Source organism: Nylanderia fulva, unplaced genomic scaffold (assembly GCF_048542155.1).
Source record: "Nylanderia fulva isolate GAGA-0341 unplaced genomic scaffold, ASM4854215v1 Scaffold26, whole genome shotgun sequence".
Taxonomy (NCBI): Eukaryota; Metazoa; Arthropoda; class Insecta; order Hymenoptera; family Formicidae; genus Nylanderia; species Nylanderia fulva.
This window is the reverse complement of record NW_028190325.1, coordinates 560,238-571,405: the sequence shown is the minus strand read 5'-3', so window position 1 is coordinate 571,405 and position 11,168 is coordinate 560,238. Positions and strand designations below refer to the sequence as shown.

Sequence of the window (11,168 nt, the reverse complement as noted above, 5' to 3'; positions counted from 1 at the left end):
TAACAAGATTAATTTTTCGATCTACGTATGTCGATTAATCATTTTATTCAAATGATGAATAAAATTACTAGTATATGCTTAAATTGGAATGATAAAATATTCGTAATAAGTGACGATCAATTTCCTTTGTAATAATCTTTTTATTTTCACACAGCACTCCCGCCATAGAATGCAAACCCGAGAACAGATCGACGGCACGAGGTCCCGGAGGACGACCAGCTCCACTTTTACGATCCAGAACTCTACCGGCCATTGTCGCGCCCGGTATCAATATACTTCAAGCTCAAATCGATGCACGTTACAATGGCAAGTATAAATAGCATCTTTTATTCTCTGCTGTCTTTTTTTCTTACACAGTTTTTCGTACGAATACTATTTGCGTATTATTGGCCGTCTTGATCCATTTCTCTTACAATAATGTTCCCTTTGTAACACTCCTGTGCTGCCTGCAGCTTTTCCTCTCTTCACGTTTCAAATATCCAGTTATCTCGAAATGTCTCTTTCATCTTTCCATTGCTAGTAATCCGCTTTTGATGCGCGAATACGATATTGCTCCTTACCATTGTTCTATCGTTCTGTATTCTTCCTCTCGCGTAATTTATATATGTATAAAAAGGATATATATATATATAGTGTTGAGATAAATTAATAATCGTCATATTTTGAAAATCCATATATATGTATATATAATATATACATATAAATATAATTTAGTCCTTTTTGCACGTTATTGATGCATCATCTCTCTATACTCTATACCATTGTAAGCATCAGATTTCATAACTGTATAAGTTACTTGTAAATTTCGACACATTCGTGCATAGACGAGAGATGCGATTACGTTCGAAAATAGCCATCTCACCATTTAATCATAGTCATCTTTCGCTCGCATTCAGCGGTAACAACGGGGATATCGGTCGTTCCACCCTCCAATACGGACAATACGACTTGCGCGAAGCGTGGAAGCACGGCTTCCCAAGGTACCAAGCTTCTTACGCCGAGAATATCCTTTACGGATGACACGATAGGTAAGGTACCAAGAATTTACTGCACAAGTCATATATAGAATGAACTGTCAAGTTTATATATTTCAGTCTCACAAGCCACCGCGCTTTAAAAGCTGACGTGTTCTCACACACTACTTTCGTATTCTTATACCGCTCCTTCTTCAAGTAAATGTTACATTTTTCCCTTTGTGCATGCGGATTATCTAACACAAGTAGATCATCTATTAGGATTGTCAATTTTTCGATTGAGACTATTGAAGCGATTTAGATAGCGAAGCTATCTATTATTATCCTCGTGTAATTCCCTTATTAATATAGAGTACAAGCATGCTTGTGTATGTGTAAAGACACAATTATTATTATTATTATTGCAAACTTATTGTAATGTTGAAAAACCTGAATAAAAGTTTCATTTAAATTATTGCAGAAAATGTAATAAGTTTCTAATTAGTATAATTTCTTGCAAATTTGTCGTTTCCTCATTATTCAAATAATTAGCACCGTCTTTTATTGTTTTCGACGAGATGTTTGCAAATTGCTAGAAATGCACTTTTTAATGTTTTAAATTTTAAACGTTAGAATTGAATTATTATACAAGTATCACGCTTTAATATCGAAAATCAATATCTTGTGTTTTATTCAAAAACATCATATTTTATGTTGGATATCTTTTCTTTCCGAGGAGAGATATTTTTCGGATGGTTGTGAAAATTGTCCAATAATATGTTTAAATGTTGAAAATAAACTGAGAATTGTCCAAAAATATTGAATAACGCTTGAAATATTGAATAACATCTTAAAAGTGTTTAATGTCGAAGAAACATTGCAAGCAATTGATGTGAGCAAAACTCGTTTGCTTGATACACGTGAATGATCACTGTGGCGCCTAGAGAATCACCAAAGGTGGACTTTACGCGAATATTGACCGTCGGGCAATCGGAATCTTTGATTGCGCGATCAATTCTTCATGTCGCTTTTCCTCTGTGACAGCACGCCGCGTCTCCGACTCCGGACCGGTGACCAGGGAATCCTCCAAGGAACACTCGGCAAGAAGCGGCAGGTTAAGTACCTCCAGCATCGGCGGTTCGCAACCACTCAACCGGCTTGCGAGACTCTTGAACCAGAGGCCGAGCTTCACCCCGAGCGATGAAATTCCACGGCGGCTCTCTTGGGAGAGGTATGTCGCCGAATTATATCGAATTATGTATCGTGCGTATTTTGTTGTAATATGCATTGTGCGTCAGGGTGTCCAGCAGACTCAATGAAAAAAATTCCCTGATTTTTTCAGATTTTCCAAGACCAGAAATTAATTTTTTCCCTCACTTTTTAGTATTATTTTTTCCAAATATATCATTTGCATATATCTATATGATAAATCAATAAAATGTTAAATCATCAAATCCTTGAGATATTTTTGTCAACGATGAAAAGATTCGGAAGTTGAAACTAAAATTTAAATCAATTATACAATCTGCATTATGTACGATAATCAAATTTTTTAATTTTGTCTCTATCAAACACATTATTGAAATAAAATAACACGACGATGAAAATATAAATTAACGAATACGCTGTAGATGAATCGATTTTTAACAACACAGAAAATTAGCGTGCTGGGAGTCAAAGAAAAGTTTATATTTATTTAAATAAAAAATTTCCAATTATTGAAACAAATGTAGAATATGTGAAAAAATCAAGATAAATAGTAAAATTTCCTGACTTTTCACTGACAATTCCAGATTTATGAAATTCCCTGACAATGCCCGATTTTCCAGATTTCTTTGCCCACTAGATACCCTGTTGATATAATTTGAAGCGATAAAGCGACTTTGAAATCAGGATATTCTGATAGCAAGCGAGCGAAAGGCACATCTTTTACATACAAGATCCATAAGAAATTTGTACATCGGTTAAAAATCTGTATAGAGCGAATATATGGAGCAAGCGTTAAGAAAGATTGGCTCTATCGACGCAAAGAGATATTAGTCGAAACCGATAGAATACGAAATTAGATGGAAAACCAATAGACAAACGTTAGTCTGGCGAAACTGCTTAATAATTGCATTCGACATTTGCTTTGCAAAGTGTTCTCGCCGAATTGAATTTTGAATTGGTCGTTGAATTGGCAAATAAAGTGCTGGAGAATCACTCAATTCTTTATTCAAGCACGCGAATGGATGGAAGCAAATTCGATTCTTTTTTTTGTAAACTCATATTTGATTCGTGAAACATGTTATAGCTAATGTTAGTGATCCCCTTGACTATGTCCACTTTATCATGTCGCCCTCATCGTTGTTTTCCCGGTCAAACGTCCTTCTCATTTTTCGTGTTACTCGTGTGATACGATCGAGCATTTATTTCGCGTAGCTATAGAAATATTAGGTGATTAAGAAATACTTTCACAATGACGTATATACATAAAATTCCTCATGTTGATTCGATTCTATCAGAAATTAGATTGCCATTTAGATAAATTATTTAGATAGTCTGAAAAAAGCAGGGTCATTCTATAACCAATAATTTTGCTGAAAGTGACATTTATTATAAAATGACTTCTTTTTTTTCAACGCTATATTAAATTTATACACTTAATAAACGGGATACAGATTAGATGTAGCAAAAATGGTCATATATATATGATTCCTAAATTTTTTTTAACAAAGCAAAGTATTAGCAGCCGTGTCGATTTTTCTCGTCAGAATCAATAAACGAAGTGTAGAATAATTTCGTAGTTAGTGATACCATTGTTACTATGTGAATGTGTTCTTATTGATCGTGCCGATGGATAGCGCTCTGATAGATTTCCTGCACATTATCTCGCTGTATAGGCAGTTTCGCGCAAATTAGAAAGCAATTTTCTTGAATACGTTTCTATTTTAAAAACGCCAATTTAATTTCCGCAGACAAGAGTACGTTGGTTGGTTCGAAAGCACCCTCGTTGGAATATTCAACGGGCACATTTATTATTATGCATCAGTGCCTTGAATCACCGAAATTGGGGCTCAGTTTAAAATACAAACGTCGCAAAGTTATCTTGAGAAGCGGCGATGTTTTGACTGCGTTCACGATTAAAGTAACAAGCTTCACTTCCATATTAGTTTTCGTCCCAGAGACAAAATTTTATTGCAATAAAGATTAAGCGCGGTTTATTCAGAGAGTTCCTTTATTCAGATATCACCTTTATTAAGTCTAGCTGATATTTATTATTAATTTTAAAATATGAATCTTGAACAATTCTAAGCATCTCCATAACAGCCCAAAATTAAATGACTATCTTAATAACATGCAACGTGTTATTAAATATAACTGAACTTTGGGTTTCGAGTCACAAAAGTTGCCACAATGTTGCAAAAACGCGGATATAGATCCTAGGCATCTAGGACATCCTATTGCGAGTAACATCTGGCGCCTTTATTATACTATAAACGCGTATGTGCCCTCGACGATATTAAATTACCGTCACCTCGACGGTGGTGGCTCGACTGGGAAACGCTTAAAACGAGGGAACGCATCCTGCATCAGTAGTTCGTGCGAACCGCACCCATGAAAATGCATCGATCGTTTCACTTACGATCCTCGCCATTACATCAACGCGTCATTATCGTGGAATTTCCTCTTTTCGTTGATATCAAAAGGAATTTGGCAAAGAGTACTTAATTTTTTTTTTCCATTATAGATTTTTCACGTAAAATATACAGGGTGTCCCAGAACTAATGGACAAGTTTTTAATGGCAGATTCCTGGTACCATTCGGAGACGATTTTTCCTCAGCGAAAATGTCGAAACATCAATAATTTTCGAATTATGAGCAGTTGAAAATAAAGGATTTTTGGAAACTAAGCCTTGTGGAAATAAAATATTAACAGAACTACATTCTTCAGTTAATTTTAGGTAGAGTTTGTTTTAATAGAATTTTAATATAAGACTTAGTTATACAGATACATAATAACAAAAATTAAGAACATGCTAAAAAATGATGGCCTCCCTCGACATTTTCACTAAGGAAAAATCATCTCGAAATGATACCAGGAATCTGTCATCAAAAACCCTTCCACCAGTTCTGGGACACCCTGTATATGATATAAAAAATATAAGTCAAAATTATGCTATAAATCAAATTTACAGAAAAAAGGAAATTTAAAAAATTCTCTCTCTCTCTCTCTTTTATATGGCAAAGTGATATTAATTGACAGACGAGAGTGCAGCACGACGAGTTCCTGTCTGCCAAGGAGCAGTTCGATTGACAGCGTGGCGGAATGGAGTTTGACAGGCGGAATAGGAACTGTCGCTGGAAATAACAGCAGCGTGAGTGCTGGTAGCAGTTATGGCCTATTTGTCGAGCATCCACCCTTGAGAAGAAGTCCGAGCCCGCTGTTGGGAGCGAGAGGTGACAGACTGAGTCTAGTGTCGCCTAGTGTCGGCAGAAGAGTTAAAGGATACAGAGCGGTAGTAGGTAAGTCAAATTATCAATTAATTATATTAATCGACGAAAAGGTACGCTGCTGATAATCATTTTCTTCGTTCCCGAGAGCAAAAGAGACCGGCGCAACATTTTTGCGCTTGAAATATTTTATCTCTTCTCTCGCTATAAATTATATAAATGTCTTCAAAGTTTTCAATTAAAATGAGCGTGAACGTTAATAAGAAGGTTAATTAATGAATTGCATGCCAGCGCCTAATCAAAAAGGTACTGCTGGCGCAATTTTCTGTAAATTATTAACCGAGCTGTAGCACAATTTCATGCTTGGACTGCAATATCTGTAAATTAGTTGCAAAAGCTCGCTCAGAGTAAAGTCCGAGATATATATATATATACAATATATATATCGGACGTTACTTCTGACAATGAGATATATATCTCTTACAACATACTTAGATATATATCAATCAAGTAAAAAAAGATTGGTGAGAGCTTCTTATTCATGTAATGAAGGCAGTAATAAATTTATTTGCAAAGAGTCATTATAGTCAAGCAAAGAGTCATAAAAGACGACATTAATAATCGCTTTATTTTGCCCTCATAAACGATAATAAAAAGTCTTGAAAATGAAATTTTATGAAAGGTGAAATTTAACTCGAAGAAATGATATACATTTAAAATATAAGAGTACATCCTTTTCCCCCTTCAATTTACTAATTAATAATATTAATGAAAAACAGATAGTTTTGTACTATTATATATATATCTGATTGTGAGAATCATATAAATTTCATCAGATTGCTTTACACGAAATTCTCGCTTCAGCGCAGATTTGATTAATCTATAAACGTACGGAGTTTACAACTGCTGCGGCAAATTGAGTTCAAGCAGTATAAATCTTCATTGCTTGTAATTTAATATATGTTCCAAGTTACAGCTTCTCGATAATCGTATAATAATATAACGGCAAAAGTTATAAATTTCAGTTATTCATTGGCTGAATATAATTTCACATGAAATAATCTAGTTTATATATATATGTATATATTGCAGCAAATAATATTTATATTTACAAAGTTAAATTACATTTTGGTACTCATGTATAAATAGTCGGGAAACATTTTCTATAAAATACACAAATAAATAGTTGCAAAAATATAAGAGAAATATTTATAATATTTCGTCTAAGAAAATATTTTATATGATGTTATATTACTTTTTTCAATATTTATTCGTAAACTGATTGCAATGCGGATTAAATGACAGTATATTGCAGGAAACTTAATACTGTACACTAACTAAGGGAAACTTGACTCGTTTAACAACTTGTATTTGATAAATTGGTAAAGTTTTGAAATGTATATTTTGGGGTTCTCTGTCATTATTGATACAAATAACAATAACATTAGAACGTAAAATGTAATATTTTAAACTTTGGGTCTAATTATGCGGCACATTTTAGTATAAAGGAAAATTGCGACTTTTTCGCAAGATGACACATTCTTCTAATCTACTGTGCAAAATATTTTTCATCGAATCTCTCGTACAAATCTTCCTAATTTTTTCAAAATAGTTTGGCGTTCAAGTTTATTTATAATCATTATTTATGGTAAAAGTATTTCTCGGAAACGTTCCATTCGATAACGGATAAGCTCAGAAAGTTTCAGTCACCAGAGACCTGCTGTGGCTTAAAGTTAAATTGCGAGAATATTGTTATCGAAATTCTGAACGCTTATATACACATATATATAGTAACTGCACCGCACTTGTAATTATCTTGATAAATTAGTGAAATTTGCATTTAAGATATTTTTCGGAATTTTAAAATAAATAAACAGTATTTCTTGCCAAATATCTATTTAGTAAAGATAATAACATTCTCTTAAACGTGAGTGTATTAAGGAAATCTTTGCATTAAAAGGATCCATTCAAGTTTTTAATAGCTTTTTGAGGAAGCCACACTGCGAAGCAATGTTTTGAATGGTAGAAAAAAAGGGGAAAAAAATCGGAGCAGGTTTTTTTGGAACAACACATTTCTTTCAAAAGAGTAATACCCGATATAAAGCTGGCGCAGCCTGCGGAGTGATGTTCCTGATTACAGCTTTGTATGTATCGGTTAGACGGTCGAAAGCAGCGAAAGCAGAAACCGCCTTGAGCGAAACGCGCGATATACCGTCCCGGACAGGTCTCTTCTCAGCCAATCGTTTTCCGCTTTGTTCGAGTCCACCTGCCCGACGAAGGAGAAAAGGTGTTTGCGTGAGTTACACGTCTCGACGACCTACACAGTTCGCGGTCGCGACCAACCTCGCGTACTTCGAAACTCTCGGCGAGAAAGATTCGCAATGGTGAACAAAGGACGAGAAATACATCCGCACGTGAACGGAGAACGAATGCGATTTCTCTAAATCGCAATTTAACGATCAGTGACATTTCATTAATCCTGGATACAACTTTCCGCGCAACGATCAAAATTCTCCACTTCCTCCCTCCTTTTTTTTTTGTTTAATCATATAGTTATATAATTCAGTATTCACAATAACGCATCGTTGTATGTACAAAGAAAATAATGGAATAAATCTCTCGCTTATTCCTCAACAACGAATATCGATACCGACGTAGGAGTCAATCTTATTAAAGGTCCGTCGTTCCTATATATAGCTGAAGTAATTAGTGAGGTGTAGTGAGTGAAACGATAAATCAATTTTGGTCCGACGAACGAAAAGTCGTCTGATGACGTGCTAAAACGATTTGACGACAAATAAAAAAAACTGTGTCAAATTGAAGAGGATAAAAAAATGTTGTGATACTCTCGACGAACCTGGAAGACTTCCGAATGGCTCGGAGCACCGCGGTGCTTCGAAAAAACGAATTATCCACGAGTATCGTCGATATTGTTAAAGCGTCGCGATCAATCGAGCCGGTCGTCGAATATGGCACACATTTCGAAAAAAGCATCAAGAGCTCCACGAGATTTGACCCGCGCCAGCGTTCGATAAAAATGGACGAGGAGGAAGGTGGAATTTGAGGGACACGTACGCGGAGGTGGAGGACCTCACGAATGCATCGTCGGGAATCGTCGCGCGGTTCTATAAACCGGTTTCTACATTCGGTGCAACGACGTGCAACGGCGCCGCCGGTGAGTTTTAACGAGAACGACACAAACGCTCTCAATCAATTCGATTACCAGCGCTAATTACGGACGGTAGTTTAACGCGAGATTCAATTTCGCTCTTCCTTTTCCAACCAAAGACACTCTGAGTCGCCTCGGCGACTAATCATATAGCTATATAATTCACAATAAAATTCATCATTATAATATATATGCATATATATATTAAGAAAATAATGGAATTCATCTCTCTTTAACTTAACAGCGATTAACCAGGGTGTCCAGCAGACTCAATGAAAAAAATTCCCTGACTTTTTCAGATGTTCCAAGACCAGAAATTAATTTTTTCCCTCACTTTTTAGTATTATTTTTTCCAAATATATAATTTGCATAGATCTATATGATAAATCAATTAAATGTTAAATCATGAAATTCTTGAGATAATTTGTCAACAATGAAAAGATTCAGAAGTTGAGACAAAAATTTAAATCAATTATACAATCTCCATTATGTACGTGTAGTATCGGGACTCCTCCATAACGCGTAAGTGGGTGATGCGAGAAGGTTAGGCAGAGGGCCTAGGTAGCTTAATGGTTAGAGCAGTCGCCCGGCAAGCGGAAGGTTCCGGGTTCGAGTCCCGGTCTAGTCACCCGAAGGCCCGATTCTTTTTCGCGGACCCACATTTGGGGGCTCGTCCGGGATGGAGGCAGGATTCGGTCTACACGAGGCAAAAACGAGTTAAGAGACGATTGCGGGTGTTGGCTGGGGGTGGGAAAGAGGCCCAAGAACCCAGTGGCACTAGCGCGTGGCGACATTCGAGGGCGAATGTCAATTCAGGACGGCCGAGTGTAGTATCGGGACTCCTCCATAACGCGTAAGTGGGTGATGCGAGAAGGTTAGGCAGAGGGCCTAGGTAGCTTAATGGTTAGAGCAGTCGCCCGGCAAGCGGAAGGTTCCGGGTTCGAGTCCCGGTCTAGTCACCCGAAGGCCCGATTCTTTTTCGCGGATCCCACATACGATAATCGAAATAAACTGTCACTATAAACTATTTAAATAATCACCTTTTTTTATTTATATCAAATTTTTTAATTTTGTCTCTATCAAACACATTGAAATAAAATAACTCGACGATGAAAATATAAATTAACGAACACGATTTTTAACGACACAGAAAATTAGCGTGCTGGAAGTCAAGGAAAAGTTTATATTTATTTAATAAAAAATTTCCAATTATTGAAACAAATGTAGAATAATGTGAAAAAATCCAGATAAATGGTAAAATTTCCTGACTTTTCCCTGATGACAATTCTAAAATAATTAATACGATGCAATGGACGAAACAACGTGATCAATTTCGGACAAGAATTTTGTTACAATGATCGAAAAATCGCGAATGACGTGCTAATAATGAAACCACAAATAACGCAGTGTTCCTGATTTGAATTTCTTGATCAGACAGATGATACATTATGCTCGAAAATAATGGAATAAATCTCTCTTTTTCTTAACAACGATTAACGATATCAACGTGGTTGGAATCGACCTTATTAAAAGTCAATACTTCTACAGGGTGTCTGACATGAGGGTTTCACACCAAAAATATACAAGATCTTGTTATTTACAGACAATTTTTCCTCAGCAAAAATATTGAGGCATCAATAATTTTCGAGTTATAAGCAATTGAAAATAAAGAATTTTTCACAAACTAAACCTTGTGGAATAAAATATTAACAAAACTACATTCTCCAATTAATTTCAAGTAGAGCTTACTTTAATAAAATTTTAATTTAAGATTTAGTTATAAAGATGCATAATGGCAAAAATTGAGAACATGCAAAAAATGATGGCCTCCCTCGACATTTTTGCCGAGGAAAAATCGTCTCCAAATAAAGAGATCTACTTGTATATTTTCGGTGTGACACTTTATGTGTCAGACATCCTGTATAATAATTAATGTGATGCAATGAGTAATCAATTTCGGACCAGATTGTTACAACGATCGAAAAATCGCCAATGACGTGTTAATAATAAAACGACAAATAACAGTGTTCCTGACTTGAATTTCCTGATCAGAGAGATGATACCACGTGCTCACGCGATTAACCCAGCGATTTCTACGAACATAAACCTCACCGCGTATATAATTTATACGTAGTAAATAAAATATCGCGCGACCCAATTTGCAATAATGCGATTTGAAGCTGAAAGAATAATTTTTCATTTCTCATTCATTTCAGTATTTTTCACCCGAATCGCCTAGTTCCGAAAGAATGATGGCCGAAGGCTCCTTCTAACTTCCAATCGATTACGCAAGACACATATCCCGCCCCTAGAGACGATTTGCTTTCACTTTCGTCAAGGGTCCGCGTTCTCGCTTAAATGTTACTTTGATTCGCGCTGAGAAAATGGAAGACGGATGACGGATGATTTTTCTCGCCGTTCATCTCTCACGTATTCTTGCGACGCAATACGTCAACAGACTCCTTCCTAAGTAAAGCGAAGAAAGTGATTTTGTATACAATGTGTTGATATGTACGTGTCGAGTGAAAGCAAATGTATACATAGTATACATTCTGCATATAAATGGCAGAAGCAAATACAGATGAGACGATCCAAGCGTCCTTTCTTACCTA

At 35.9% G+C, this 11,168-nt stretch overlaps 1 protein-coding gene across 1 annotated transcript in view; it reads left to right on the top strand.

The window, feature by feature from the left end:
- Window positions 1-2,697, top strand: part of LOC146722878 (uncharacterized) — a 44,059-nt gene extending 41,362 nt beyond the window's left edge. The window contains exons 3-6 of the mRNA XM_085483642.1: window positions 155-306; window positions 897-1,028; window positions 1,998-2,184; window positions 2,296-2,697. Of these exons, the coding sequence (XP_085339768.1) occupies window positions 155-306; window positions 897-1,028; window positions 1,998-2,184; window positions 2,296-2,317 (493 nt within the window). The 3' untranslated portion in view covers window positions 2,318-2,697. The remainder of the gene's footprint in view (window positions 1-154; window positions 307-896; window positions 1,029-1,997; window positions 2,185-2,295) is intronic.
- The last annotated feature ends 8,471 nt before the right edge of the window (window positions 2,698-11,168 follow it).